The sequence below is a fragment of the Pantherophis guttatus genome, chromosome 1 (assembly GCF_059756535.1).
Source record: "Pantherophis guttatus breed Tessera chromosome 1, ASM5975653v1, whole genome shotgun sequence".
NCBI lineage: Eukaryota > Metazoa > Chordata > Lepidosauria > Squamata > Colubridae > Pantherophis > Pantherophis guttatus.
Window position 1 is genome coordinate 34,556,987 of NC_142063.1, and position 16,217 is coordinate 34,573,203.

General features: G+C 36.1%; 1 protein-coding gene across 16 annotated transcripts in view; it reads left to right on the top strand.

The window, feature by feature from the left end:
- SYNE2 (spectrin repeat containing nuclear envelope protein 2) overlaps positions 1-16,217 on the top strand; it is a 220,818-nt gene that overhangs the window by 183,598 nt on the left and 21,003 nt on the right. For all 16 annotated transcript variants that reach the window (XM_034433561.3, XM_034433565.3, XM_034433563.3 and 13 more), the window contains 4 exons: positions 3,016-3,174; positions 4,636-4,805; positions 12,874-13,036; positions 15,372-15,559. In XM_034433561.3, the coding sequence (XP_034289452.2) occupies positions 3,016-3,174; positions 4,636-4,805; positions 12,874-13,036; positions 15,372-15,559 (680 nt within the window). The remainder of the gene's footprint in view (positions 1-3,015; positions 3,175-4,635; positions 4,806-12,873; positions 13,037-15,371; positions 15,560-16,217) is intronic.

Below are 16,217 nucleotides of genomic sequence, written 5' to 3' on the forward strand. Positions count from 1 at the left end.
CTTTTTAGGTTCCTTTTTCATATCCAAATCTAACATGAACATTTAACTAACTTTAATATGTTTAAATTTTAACCATTTTGAGTTTAACCTTATTTGTTGATATTTCTCCTGCTTTACTAATTTTTTTATTTTAGATTCTAGACTAAATATATGTTGTCATTTTGCCCACTATACAGGAAATTGGTTCAGAAGTGAGAAATTATTGTTGGCCCAAGGCCACATAAGGTCTGCTTTTGCAACTGTTAAACTAAACAATGCCATGATTTGGGTTCATATATTATCCGACATGGTTTTGCTTAATGTGACTTTTCAAATCATGGGTCTGATTATAGTTAAGGAGGAAGGACTTTATAATGAGTAACCATGGGATGTTATAATTTAGTTTATTTTAATCATAATCCAGCATGACATTAAACTCTACATGTTGTATAAAGCCATCTGCCAATAGTTAACCCTCTCATCTATGGGATATGGGTAGCTTGGTGATCATACTTAGTTAGAATCCAAGTCTGATTTCCAAATTTATATTGTGATGGGTCTGTTATTCTGAAAACCAAAACACGATTAAATAGAAAAAAACTGCATCAATCCCTCATCTTAACTTTAGCTATACCATGTTTTAGGTGCAAAAAATGGATAATTAGCATGCCCCATTTTCTTTCCTACTGATATCCCTAACCCTAAAATGAAATCTCCAACAAAAGCCTATTGTTTGAAAACAATTAATGGAAAAGCCCAACCCCTGCCTATGTTAAAAGTGAGGCAGTGCAGCTGCCCAAGAGCCCCTCAGAATTAACCAGCCAGATGCTCCTGCTGAAAGAAAGAGGAAAACAAACAGCAGATGGACTGTCTGGAGCAAGGAGATGGGGAATATCGAGGGCAGGGTTTTGGCATGCCAACACAGTAGGGAGCAGTACAGAGAAGTGTATAAGTTGCTCCAGACAAAAGACAATTTAAAAAGGATGCAAATTTTTCATATGCTTGTTAATTTATAGAGATGTAAATTCCAAACCTGTTACTCCAGAAATATAGTTCCCTTCAATTTATCCAGAAAGCTTAAAAGAACTTAATTTTATCTGATGATGACAATCTTCATTGTTATTTCTATTATTATTATATATAGAATTATTAATATTGATTATATTTTATTTTGTACCTAATATTTTAAATGGATTTACATTGCTGGGTTATTGGGCACTTTAGAAATATAAAGATACAGGCAGTCTTTGACAGTTTTGTTTAGTGACCGTTCAAAGTTACAATGGCACTGAAAAAAGCGACTTACGACCATTTTTCATGTGATCTAAATCCAGACACTTGGTAACTGACTCATATTTATGATGGTTGCAGTGTCCTGGGATCATGTGATCACCTTTTGCGCCCTTCTGACAGGCAAAGTCAAAAGGGAAGCCAAATTCACTTAACAACCATGTTACTAACTTAACAATTGCAGTAATTCATTTAACAATTTTGTAAAGAAAGGTCATAAAATGGGGCAAAACTAACTTATCTGTCTCACTTAGCAACAGAAATTTAGGGTTCGGTTGTGGTTGTAAGTCGAGGACTACCTGTAATTCAAATTGACAAGGCCTCATACGACTACCACAGAATCCACCGCATTGTAGAAATGATCTTACATTCCTGAATGCTAAGAAGATGCAAAGTAAAAGCAGATTGAAGTTCTTTAAATTAGCTTGTCTTTCACCAGTGGCCATAATAAATATAGCTATGTATGTAACACAGCTTGTCTGTTGTCTATCTGAAATTTAAAGCAGAGTAAGCACAAGCTATAGGTTGCATGTTTTTATGGCCCTCCTCAAACATAATATTAAGGCATATATTTTTGGTATACTGTGATATATAGTAATAGCACTTAGATTTATATACCGCTTCACAGTGCTTTACATCTAAGTGGTAGAGGGTTTGCAGAGTCAGTATATTGCCCCGAACAATCTGAGTCCTCATTTTACTGACCTCAGAAGGATCTCAGAATCGAACTCCTGGAGTGGGAAGTGAGTTAGCCTGCAGTACTGCTTTCTAATCACTGCGCCACCATGGCTCTATGAACTTATATAATATATGATTTTACCCAGTTTTGCTTAGTGTCCCACATGAAGCACATCACGGTGTCTTATTCAGATACCAATATCTTTTAAAATCCAGGATAACATTATGTTTGAACACAACATTTGTTGCCATCCCATCTACTTAACTCAAATATGTCTCCCATGCATAGGCATAGTGCTCAATTTTGCCACTTTAATGGACTGACAAGTGAGATGATCTGGTGTTTTCTGGATGTAACGAAATGTAAACTTTACATTTCTTTGTTATATCAAAGATGTTTCCATCACTACCCAAAAATGGGGAAAAATATTATTTGTAAGTAAAGGAATTGTTTGAGAGTCGGATTCTGCAGTGAAATCTGTAGGGAAAAATATTCTTTTTACCTTCTCATGGATTGCATCAGTAAACTTTGGCTCCTCCCAAAATTTAATAAAGATTAAGTTTAATTAATTAATTAATTTAATAAAGACTAAATTTAATTAATTTAAATGTAATTAATTTAAATTTAATTAATTAATTTAATAAAGATTAAAGACGTAGTGGCTCAGTGGCTAAGATGCTGAGCTTGTCAATCAAAAGGTCAGCAGTTCAGCAGTTTGAATCCCTAGTGCCGTGTCACGGAGTGAGCTCCCGTTACTTGTCCCAGCTTCTGCCAACCTAGCAGTTTGAAAGCACATAAAAAATGTAAGTAGAAAAATAGGGACCACCTTTGGTGGGAAGGTAACAGCGTTCCATGCACCTTTGGCATTTAGTCATGCCGGCCACATGACCACAGAGACGCCTTCGGACAGCGCTAGCTCTTTGGCTTTGAAACGGAGATGAGCACCGTCCCCTAGAATTGGGAACGACTAGCACGTATGTGCGAGGGGAAGCTTTACCTTTTAAAAATTTAATTAATTAATTAAATTAATTAATTTTAATTAATGTCATCTATATCTTCCTCCATAGGTTTCTCTGCACAAGCAAGAGATTGAGGAACGACTCAATGCCTGGATTGTGTTCAATGAAAAAAATAAGGAGCTGTGTACTTGGCTGATGCAGATGGAAGAAAAAGTCCCTCAGTCTGCAGATATCAGTATTGAAGACATGATAGAGAAGCTGCAAAAGGTGAGTTTTGCAACTTTATTGATGCACACAGAAGTTTATTCTTGCTTAGGTATGCTTACCATAATGAAGTTTTAGGAGAGATCAATAAGAACTAATTTAAAACACCTTGACTTAATCTTCTCCTTTTCTCATAACTGAGTCTTAGTCTTCTGTGGTGATTATTTTTTTAGTTATTTAAATTGTACCTAACCTTTATTTTTTAAAAAAGCTTACAAAATATTATAATATGAGAGTTCCAGATCTTAAGTGTACAACTGAAAAGTTGTGATACACAAGGAAAAAGGGAGATGGAGGAAAAAGATAAAATGTAACCTTAACTATTTTTTCTTCAACTTTGTGTAACAGACATCTAGGAGAAATTAATTAAAGGGTCAGCTGTTTGTTTACAGTAGCTAGAAGGCCAAAGGCAGTTTATCAACAGAGGTGATGTAACGGTTAGGCTTCTTTTCTTTTTCTGTGCTCAGTAGGCTGATGGTAGAACTATTATTTAAAGGCAATTCTCGTAGTCTGTTGGGCCTTCTTTTAATATTTAAGGCAATGCCTTATTTGAGGCAAGCTGAACTCCTGGTAATTTCAAGGATATATCTATGTAATTTCCTTGGCAAAAGTTTGAAAGTTGCTCATAGTTGACTTCTTCCAGGATATTTTTTCAACTTCCTGATCTGTCTAGCCAGCTTTATGATTCAAGGGGTTCATTCAGACAGCCTCTTTGCCAATGCTCCAAGAGAGCTGACTTAATTTTTGCAGAGGACATAGCCTCTGCATCCATTTTCCATCCAGCTGCTGAGACAGGCTGAAAACAGGGATGGGGATCGTGTCCTGTGGGACTTCAGTTGCTAAGGAGAGCCCCTTCTAGTCCAGTTCTGTATCCCCAGGATCATTTCTGCTTTAGTTGCCAGAGAGAAAGAACCTTTCTCAGCTATTTTTTGTGGGGTTCAGAGGACTAAATGTGAATCTTCTGCCAGCAAAGAAACATAATAGAACTTTTCTCCTGTTAAGATTTGGTTCAAGGACAATGGCTTGCTTGTCCAGAGCCAGGTTGGAAAAGGATCTAGGACTGTTCAACCTCACCCCTCCATCCCTGTGGTAGCTCCTCCTCAGCAGATTTGACTCCTCTTTCCCATTTAACTAGTGGAATGTTTTACTAGTCTAGGGTAATAGAAATCATAACTCTTTTTAAAATGAATACTTTATTTTCACCACATGAAAGGGAAGCATTAATAAACAAAGTGGAAGAAGAAAAATGCAATCCATGTTTTCTGGCTGAGGTTTAGAGATAAAATAAGAGGGAACTGGTTACAGTATTTTTAATATAACCAACTATTCTGGGTTTGTTTTTTTCACTGAAAATACTAGAAACCTACATTTAAACTTCTTTCTGTAGAAGTCTAACTTTTGTTTCTACCTTTTCCATTTCATGCAAAATGTATTAATTTAAAAGTTTAAAATTCTCTTGTTTAGGATTACATGGAGGAAATCAATCTGTTTAATGAAAGTCAACTAGTTCACTTCAAGCAAATGGGCAATCAACTGATCAAGTCTAGCAACCAAAGTAGAGGGGCTGAAATTGAAGAGAAACTCAACAAAATTAATGACCGCTGGCAACACCTCTTTGATGTCATCGGAGGACGGTAAGTCTGTGTTCATATAAGCATAGTAAAATTATAAAAGAAATAACAACTTGAGTAGAAGATTGTCTGAAATAGTATATAATTTCCTGCTTGTACAGGGGGTCGGACTAGATGACCTCAAATGTCCCTTCCAAGTGTATTATTCTGTTAGAATCCTCAAGGTTGATTTATGCATTACATTTTAGTCAATATGGTTCTACAATGTAATGTGTGATGGTAATTCATCTATGTTTTGTGAGTATGTGCTACCCCAACATCCTGTTTAGAAAGATATGATTGGTTGGTTAATTGCTACTTTATGTTAAACGTATGTTAAGTGACAAACTGTTGAACGCATCACATTTCCTTCAGAAGTATGTCTGTTGACTGGCAGTCGCTGTCCAACATTTTAGCAGTTGTATTTTCCAAGAATTGCCTCTGAAGCATACAAGAATTAGTTTTCCATGTCTGCAATATCAGATATTTGGATTATATTGTAATATTGGTACCGTCTAATAATAATATAAGATTTGCAGAGTTTTCAGAAATTTAGAAAAGAGACAAAGGATGAAGAAAAAAATAAGAGACCAATGTTTCAGCCTCAGAGCTTTCCTGGAAAGATTAAGAGAGATTTAGCTGAACTGAGACATTGTGCATTCATTTCCCCTATAAAATATCATTGATTTATATGTTAGGGAAAGCATGGTCATAAAGGTCTCTACTTCACTCTTAGAGAGGGAGATTGGAGAAATCAATTATTTTGGGCACTTGGATAGGCAGGTAAGAATAACATTCAAATATGGCTTCATTAATCCCGTATTGCAGAAGGAAACTTATTTATTGTAAAAGATGGATGAAATGAACCTGTGCTGGATTAAGGTACAGTCTATTTTTCCCTTAATTTATGCCAGGAAACTATTCCATTTGCATGGATTTATACATTCATCAAATTTCAAACAATTTGAGCATATTTAGATGATACAATGAGCTACCATAATCTTTTTTCCCCCAGAAGCATGTAATCCTATCCTATGACTGCTTCCTAGAACAGCACAGCCAGGATATGCTGCTTTTTAAAAAAAGCTCGCCACAAGGTCTTCATGATTCTCCCCAGCACAAGTAATAAGAGACCTTCCCAAAATCATAAATAAATAAATAAATAAATAAATAAATAAATAAATAAGTGTGTGTGTGTGTGTGTGTGTGTGTGTGTGTGTGTGTTATTTACACCTATGCCTATGGAAATTCTCAGTCATCCAGGTCAAGGTTTTCCCAAATAGGCTGTTTTCAAAAGGCAACTGGACTTTGTTTTTCCTTGAAAACATTTCACTTCTCATTCCAAGAAGCTTCTTCAGTTCAGCTGGAGAAAAGTCTTTGAGGAAAAACAAAATCCAGTTGCCTTTTGGATTTACACCTGTGCTCCCCTTTGGGTGAGGAGTTCAGTAATGGAGGGAAAGAATTAATCAATAATCCAAATTTATAGCACATCTCATCCAAATATATCCTCTTTTTAAAATAGTATCTTATGACCACCACTAAATGGTGGTCATAAGATCTATGTATTTTGTGCAAATAATTGTTGGTTTTAAATCAATTATAACAAATGTGTAGGCCATACATATCTGAGAAGCATTTTAATGACAACAAAAACAACTTGGGAGCCACTGGTCAAAACAGATCATTGTAGTAAAGATGTGGCTTCACCTTAAAGCAATAAACAGCTGGGGACGTATGGGCAAATTAGACAAGTTTTTCACTTGGTTCTTGATGTGCTACTTATCCTTTGCTTTGCCATAAGGCTGTAGCTGCATGGGGCCTTGTTGTGTTTCCACAGTGCCCAAGCACACTTGGCTTCTGCCATGCACAAAGGTTTGCTTTGTGCAGAGAAGCAGCTGGAAAAGGATATGTATCTAACCAGGAGCAGTTTGGGGAACTTAGTGTATCTATGAACAATACAACAAGAACAAATTAATAACATAGAGACATCTGTTTTAATGTTGGTGCATGCAAATTTTGTGGAACTTCTTGAGTTGTTTCATGTAGCAACATTGGAGATACTTTGAGACATGGGAAGAAGCCTTAAAAATTAAAAAGCACAAAGCGTTCCTCATTTGGAGGGTGAATTTCCCCCCAAAAAATATATTTCTGTGTTCTTTAGATCAGAGTGAAGCTTTCCCCTATCAGGGTGCTGAAATGAAATAATGTATGTGGTCCTAATACATACAGCAAAGAGATGTGAATTTAATTCTCTATCTCTGTTAGGACTTTAAAATGCTTTTTACTGCTCTGCATTATTTTGTTAATTATTTTGTCTTTCATTCCTCTTTCTTTCATCCCATACTTATGACATTTAGAAGTTTCTGGAGCAGAGAAGTATTTTATGTGTTTGCAATACTGTGTGAAGTATATTATACAGAGATATTTATTTATTATTAATTCAATTTGTATGCCGCCCCTCTCCGAAGACTCAGGGCAAGATATTGCTTTGTAACGATACAGAGGATATAATGAACCAAATGCTAAATGAGAAGTATCCATTATTCCTGATATTACATTAAATCAAGGAGTATATCATTGAAGCATTTTTGCAATTCACACCATTTTATGCTATTTGTGTGGTAACATAAATGATATAAATTAAGCCATTTTCATAATGATGTCATTGGGTAAATGATGTAAAGTGATGCAAATGATATCATTTGCATAATAATGTCATTACACAAATGAATTAAGTCATGGTGGAATTTGGTCTGTTCCATGCAGTCTATTGCCTCAAGGTCTCTATATTCCTGGTCTTATTTTATAGAATATTTTTGCTAATACAAGCAGTTGAAATCTTGTATAAACTGCAGGTGTGCCATTCAATCTAAAAGACAAATTCAAGATTAAATTCTCAAAATAAGATACATGCTGCCAATGTATTTTTAGTCAGGAAATTGTAGTTGTGTAATTCTGTCATTGCACAAAGCTTTATAGACATTATTAATAAGCTTCTTTGGCTGGCTTCCCATGTAACAAATCAAGGAAATGATTTGTGATACTGTTGAGGGCAGAAGACAGATCTTTTCCATAAAGCAAACCTAACTGTCCTAAAAAGGGATGTGCAATGCACTGTGTTTCAAGGACACAATATTTTGTGCAATTCAGGAATGTAGGGTTTGTCCTCCAGATCATATCCCTCCACGCATTCCAGGGGTGGCCTGGCAGTTTTTCAGAGCTTAATGCTCTGAACAGGAAGCATCTTTTTCTTATGAAAAAGTCTTGTCCAAGACATCATAAAGTACTTTCAGTTTGAAGGATTAGCTTTTGGGAAACTGCAGGAATAGTCAGTCTCACACAGCTCTGAGGAATGAAAGTTCAGTCGATGAGTGCATGTCTGCTCCTAAACAGGTTTGCTTAAAGCAAATTAACAAATAGGCAACAGTATATTGCTTAACATAAGGATGTCTCCTTTTTGGATAGAATGTTTTGGACTATTAGAAATGATACCATGCTGCGTCCTTGCTCTCTTAAATTATGTTGGTTTTTTTCCCTTCATAAAGTGTTCAATCTCTTTTGTTGTTTATAGGTTATCAAAAATAATAATAAGACTCGGAAATGCCTCAAAATAAAATGATCATAGAAATATATAAATTGAACAAAGTTGTATTTTATAATATCCCTCTCATTAGTCTCTTTTAAAATGTTAAATTTGAAATATAGAGTTTTAATAGGCTCCCACAATATGCTTTCATTTTTTCGTTAAGGAAAAATAAAAATGATAGATATTAAGTATATAAATTATGAGTCATGTTTTGCATAACTCGGTTTACCTTTTTAAGCAGAGAAGCAAATTGCAGCCCGCAGGCCACATGCAGCCTATTAGCACAACTCCTGCAGCCACCAGAATCTTCCAGATTAGGACAACGTAAAAATAAGTTTTTAAAAAACCCTTAAAACTCTGCCTTGATATGCTATGGGGGAAAGGGTTAAAGTAGTTATTTAGACTTGCAAAGCTCTTCCCCACGATGGGCCCATATCTATTCTTGAGGGGTCATACTCATACATACTTGAGGGGGAGAGCTTTCTCTGTGGGGGCACCCGCCCTCTGGAACATGCTACCCCCAGGAATACGACTGAGTAAGAATAAGACCTCCGTACTTTTCGCCGAACGTTGAAGACCTTCTTATTTCAGCAAGCCGGGCTGGCTTAAAATTTTAAGGGGCTATTTTATGGGTAAGGGGTTTTAAAATTTGGGGAAGCCAAACTAATTTAATTCTGTTTTAATTTATTTTAATTTTTATACTGTATGTATTTTAATTTTAGCTGTTCACCGCCCTGACTCCTTCGGGAGAAGGGCGGTATACAAATTTAATAAACCATAAACCAACTCAGTCAGTTCAGTAGCCCTCAATTTATAATTATAACCACAGTCATTGCAATCGTAGGTCAAGATATCACATGACTTGATTTGAAATTACAAACGTTTTAATGATGGTCATTAAGCAAACAACGCATTTGTTAATCCATTTTCCCCGATTGCCAGAAACTGGAAGTAAACACTGGCCAAAAATAAATAAATAAATGTTGCAAATCATGGTCATGTGAATGCAGGATGCTGCAAATGGCCATAAAGGGGGGCTGGTTGCCAAGTGCGCAAAATCTGATCATGTGAACAGGTCGTAAGTAGCTCTGGGTAGGTCCATTGTAATTTCAAATGATAGTTAAGCAACCAGTCATAAATCAGAGATTACCAGTATTATCAGTACTGCAGTATTATCTATACAGTAACATATATGATTGCTTTGCCAAAGTAGAATAATTCTCATTCATCAGGTGCTATTTGGAGAAATACTTGTTTTCATATTTACAAAGTAGCACATAATTAGCTGTTTACCTGGTTCCCTGTGACAACTAAGTCACATCTGTAGCCGTACATTATCTACCCATAGAGATCTTCAGATCATCTCCGGGATACTAACAAAAGTACCTCTTAGATGGGGACATCCTGATTCCATTGTTTCCTACATCCCTCTTCCTGTGCCTTGAGAAGTCCATTGGCACCTATATTATACTATTTTCAAGGCAGTGCTGAATAAAAACCACTTTTCTTTCATCTTAATCCCAATATCCTCATCAATCTTAAAATCTTATTTTGTGTAAGATTTTATATTACAAAATTATTATGTTGTATTTGTAATACTGTTGTTTTTCTTCAGTTTCTCTTTCTTTTGATTGTATGCAGTTGCTGGTTTTGTTTCCTATGATTCTCATCTTCTCTTTTACCACTTGTAATGTTTTTAAATGTTTTCTTGTACAGCATCCAGACAACGCTTCCAGTAAAATAAATAAATAAATTTAATGTCAAAATCTAATATTCTCCACCCTCATATTCGGTGTCTATGACAGGGAATGGAGCAATATAGAGTATGATCGTGTGAGATTGTAGTCTAGGACACATAAATTATGCTACATAATAGAGTGGGAAGGGAAGGTGTTTAGCAGATGTCTGCCATTTGAGTAGCATTTTCACACTGAGCATTATGGTCCTGCAAGCCAATCATCTGCAAGTAAAAAATTGATTTTTTTTTTCAAGAGAAATAGTTGGTTCCTTTTTTTGCATTTTAGCTCTTTCAAGCTAGCCTTGGTTTGAATCTGGCATTGTTGACAGATACCAAATCAGAAGAAAAATAGCATTTGTTTTTTAACAGCATTGTTCATCATGGACCTACGGGTTTCTGTATGGGCATGTAGGCACCACACTCTCTCTAGTTAGGGCTCAAAGGAAGGAAAGGGGAAGGCCTGAGATTCCTCCCCCTCACCCCCCAACTCTCTTCTTTCTATGTGGGAGAGATGTTAAGGCAGTGATATTAAATAGGGCATCCAAGGAGGAGGGGTTTCCTCTTCCTCCAGTGCTCGGCTCAGTTAGATGCTGTCCCTGCAGCTTTGGACTGATAAGCTAAGGAATGCTTTTCCCTTATAAACAGTAAGTGCATTTCTGGTCGTCAAGGGTCTGGTGAGAATAAAATTGTACGATGCGGTAGGAGCCTTGTCTGTGTGCTGCAGCAGTCTTGGGGGATGGGCCCAGCGCTTGTCAGAATAGATGGCGGTGTGTGTGTGGTACGTGTGTGTGTGTGGTCCGTGGTCCGTGGAGGGAGGATTGGACAAAAGGTGTGGTGGGGGGAGGAGGAGAATTGCAAGCCAATAAATAACATTCAGGGGCTTCTCCCCCTTTGTTGAAATCAACCCTTTGCTTTCCTCATCATAGCCGAAAGAGATTAGTACCTGCCCGTTATGAGTAAATGAATTGACAGCATGACAGGTCTTCATCCCCCACCCCCACCCGGCCACCCTGAATGCTGGCTCTGTCCATGGAATCAGGCATGAGTAGAATCCATTTACATAAAGGCTTGTGGTTGCATGTTGCTTATGATATCTTTGGGGAAACATGGCAAATCTTTCTCCTATTTGGAATATTTATTTATTTCATTTTTGAAAAAAATCCTGCCTTATATACTAGTTTGGCCTTCATCAGATTGGCATTAGATGTTTTGTAATGTGCCAGGTCCCTTGATCTTGTTTTGTATTTTCTCCAACATCAGCACTGAAAAAAATGACTTATGACCATTTTTGACACTTATGACCACTGCAGCATCCCCATGGTCATGTGATATACCTTCGGATGCTTAACAATTGGTTCATATTTATAACGGTTGCAGTGTCCCAGGGTCATGTGATCACATTTTGCAACCTTCTGTCAAGTAGAGTCACTGGGGAAGCCAGATTCACTTAACAATGTGTTACTAATTTAACAACTTTAGTGATTCACTTAACACATGTGGCAAGAAAAGTCATAAAATGGAGCAAAACTCAGTTAACTGCAGTGGCGCAGTGGTTAGAGTACAATACTGCAGGCTACTTCTGCTGACTGCTGGCTGCCTGCAATTTGGCAGATCGAATCTCACCAGGCTCAAGGTTGACTCAGCCTTCCATCCTTCAGAGGTGGGTAAAATGAGGACCCAGATTGTTGGAGGCAATAGGCTGACTCTGTAAACCACTTAGAGAGGGCTGTAAAAGCACTGTGAAGCGGTATATAAGTCTAAGTGCTATTGCTAATGCTATTAACCGTTTTCTCACTTAGCAACATAAATGTTGGGTTCAACTGTGGTCATAAATCGAGGATTACCTGCACTCTCTAATTGCTCAGGAGACTTATCAAATTCAAGTAACATATCAGCCCCACTACTCAGAAAGATATTTAGATTGAAATATAAGCATGCATTTTGCTTGACTTTTTAAACCATATCGTTAAAATAAAAAGACTTTAAAAGCAACATTCATTCTGTCATGAGCATTCAAGTTGCCTGGTAGAAGTTTTTCGTTTCTCTGCCATTCTCTGTATCTCTCCAGAATCTTCTCAAGAAAATTCCCAATCACTTGGAGCAGATTTTGAAAGATACATACAACTGATATAGGGGAAGAAAATAATATCGTTCTGGGAATATCATTTTTAACAGATTTAGGGAAATTGGAAAAGTTGCAGAGAAGAACAAGATAATGATCAGGAGACTAATAGGTTGCTCCAACAGCTTAATTATTTAGGAATATCAAGATATGTGATCAGGATCCTATTTCACCCTAGAATTTTGCTGCAAATTGAAGATTTTTCATCTCATATTGGAAGCAAAATGGCTGTTTCTGTCAAATGTAAGACAGTACTTCTTAGATAAACACTTTCATGCTAAAGTGACAGATGATTTAGAAATTAATATATTTGTACAAAATAGCTGTTTTTGAACCATATAGTTCTCCTTTGTTCTAAAGGAGTGTCAGTAGTCAAGTAGTAATTTGATTGTGTGGTTACTTCCCCCAACCTGATTGGATTGAACTTCAGCTTTCTCCCAATGTTGGTTGGAATGACTGGAACAATACTCCACAATAGCTTGAAGGCAGCAGCTTGGGGTAAATTGCTGCTTTGAATACGAAGCTTGATGTCTATTGAAATTCAATTAAATGAAAAGCGACATGCCACAACTATGCACATATATACAGACACCCTTTCTTACATGCTTTATGCTTTTCTTGATTATGTATCCTTTCCCCATTCCAGAGTGAAGAAGTTGAAAGATACCTTTGCTTTCATACAACAGCTGGACAAAAACATGAGTCATCTTCATACGTGGCTGGCGCGCATTGAATCTGAGCTCTCTAAACCTATTGTTTATGACATCTGTGATAATCAAGAAATACAGAGGAGACTCGCAGAGCAGCAGGTAGGGTGGGAAAAAAGTAGAATTGAAAGAGTTGGACCAATATTTAACTCAATTAGCGTTCCTGAGATCATTCCCTTCTTTGTGCATCAATGTTAGATATTCCTGTTCCCAAGTCTTTGGTATTGTTTTTATTATTTGAATTTCATGCATCGTCTTCAATAATGGTTCTACTCAAATCTCTTCTACATTGTTATACCATAGAGCAGGGCTGTCAAACTCCCGGCCCATGGGCCGAATGTGTCATGTGTTGGCCATGCCCACGCCTGGTTCAGTGAAGAGGGGGAAAAGTCCCTATACGTCACATGATGACCGTGAGTTTGACATCCCTGCCATAGAGGGTCATCAGCCCATCTGGGCCTGATGCTTTATTAATTTTTTATTGCTTCTTTAATCTCTTAAATTATTATTAATTTACATAAGATTTCTCTATGTTCTTATGTAAAATTTTAGGCTTTGAATTTTAAATATATGTTTCTAAGTTTCCTTCGTCAATTTTTTTTTTATTTAGAATGCAATTCCTTAAATAAAAAATTTTCAAATTCCTCTATTTTTTATTTTTATAGACTGTAATAATTTTTCTTTCTCTGTTGCTCCAAACATTCTTCTTTCTCTTTTCTAATTTGATAACCCAGAAGTTTTGCCTGATTTGAATTTACAACATAATTTTGTGGGCATAGTTTATCTTCCGCTGAAGTTCTACCATTTCCAATAAATCTAATTCTTTATTTAGCTTTCTTAATACTTGTCGGTCTAGAATGGTTGTAGAAAGCTTTTCTAATTCCTTTATTTTCTCTTCAAAATTGTGATTTCCATCTATTATGAAACATTGCATTTTCCAGCTGTGGTCTTTCAGAGACATTCTTCTTTGATTCATCTCTCCTGCCAAAATAATATTTCCAATTATTTATAGCTTCGTTAGCAGCTCAGATTGAGGCACTGGCTTTAGTTGTAGAGAAGTGATATATTATAGCACCAGGAATTGCCTACAAACTCAGTATACACCCCAATGTAGACCCACGCAAAACAATACTGAAACTCATGGGGGTAGTCTCCATCAGTATATCTATCTAACACAGAATACTAAAATAGAATCACTCTATTTAGACACAGTTTATTGAAGAACAGTGCAGAACAAACAACTAGGAATGCTGCTGTTTTTATACCCGGCTTGTAAACTTCAGAGATGTATGTTTGTCTACTGTAGCTAGCACAATGTTGAGTTGGATCATTCTATTAGTTTCACATAGCAATCTTTTCATGTAGTTTAGAAAACCAATCGCTTTACTTGGATGCCTATTAATAATTTAAAAGTGTCCAAGATTTGCAGTTTTTATTGAATGCTTTAGGTATCTGAATCATGAATTGCTGTGGTCAGTTCCTACCTTGTCTCTATAATATATAGTCATAAAGAAATAGGAAAGAGAGAAAAAGATAATCCATTGAGAAGTTTTCTTTAAACATTAAATGAAAGAAAGCTTTGTAGGAATACTTATATTCATGCAAATTGCAGTCTTTTCAATGGATCTTGACTAGCAGAATACCTGGATACATTGTGTTGCATTGGCTATGCCCTGTGGCCTTCTAATTCAATTGATAGAATAAGAGTTTCAAAGGAAAACCTTACAATCTAGGCTAGTTGGACTTCTTACTAAATGATTGAATACAAGCAAATCATTTATATATTGTTGTCAAGAAAATTATATAGGTGGATCCATGAATTTGCCATGTGTTAAGCTTGATTCAAAGGAGACTAGTTTTTAAATAGGATATGCAGATAAAGAGGATTGATAGTAACAGGTAATACCGAGACTGTGAAACTTTTAAGGCATTAGAAGAATAACATTTCCAGAAAGAATTCAATGTTTGAAAAAGAATGTCTCTGATGTCCGTTCAAATAGATTATTTGTATATCAGTGCTTTTTAACTACCAAAATGCAAAGGGAGAAGTGCAGTAGCAAGATTTCACTATGCATAGGATAATATAGTTTAATATTTAAATATGCTATATTTTAATATCAGTGGAGGAATGAAATATTTAAATGTCCCTCCATAATAATCCTCCCAAAATGTAATGTTAAGGAAAAAAAACTTAGAATGATTGCCACTATTGGGTTATATGTGCAGCTTCTTATTTGAAGAGTGTATGTACCCATTTGATCTATTACCAACAGTCTGTTGTAACTAATCATATGACTAATATATAACAATCATTAGAAAAGTCTTTGGGGATATGTCGGATGTCTGATCTTTCATATGACATATCAATGGCTTCTTCTGTTGTGTTGTATGAAACTATACACTATACCAGGAGATGACTTTTTGCTCATGGTTGTAGGACCTGCAACGGGATATTGAACAGCACACAGCAGGTGTGGAATCAGTCTTCAATATATGTGAGATCTTGCTGCATGATTCTGATGCCTGTGCCAATGAAACCGAATGTGATTCAATTCAGCAGACAACAAGGAGCTTAGAACGGCGGTGGAGAAACATCTGTGCCATGTCTATAGAGAGGCGGATGAAGTGAGCCATTATTTCTCTTCTTTCTCAAAAAAAACCCCAAAACATGTTAGTTTTTTAAACAATGTCTATGAAAAGCCCAAATAATCTATTCTTGAAAGAAAGAACAGATAAGTAATTTACTGCGTAGGAAATATTAGCTTAGTGCTTAGTTCATTGGTCTCTGCTTCATTCTCCATATAAAAAGAAATGATGTGAAAATGTCTACCCCTAAACTAAAAACTTCAAAATCTAAGGAAATAGTAGAATACATTTATTGTCTGGGATGCGAGAACGTAAATGTCAATGGTTGATTCAGTTCTTTGCTCCTAGTTGTGGTAAGTAAAGCTAGAATAAATTATTGAAAATGTTTTAAAATGCCTTCAGTTGATATTATTCCAAAATGACAAATTTAACTTTTGATTAATTTACATACTTTACCTAGGCTACAAGGTACAGATTTTCCAGGCACAGAATATGTACTATATTATATATTTGGTATATGCATTTTTCTGCCTTTGAAGTTTTGATATATGTCTCTGGGAAAATGCCAGAACACAAACCAAGACCTCATAGTTAAGACTGAATACTATGTATATCTGATTGTATATCACTCTACAAACCTGACACTCCAAGTCTTAGGATTTGGGATTGAAAGAAGAAATAGCCAACTGAGTTATGA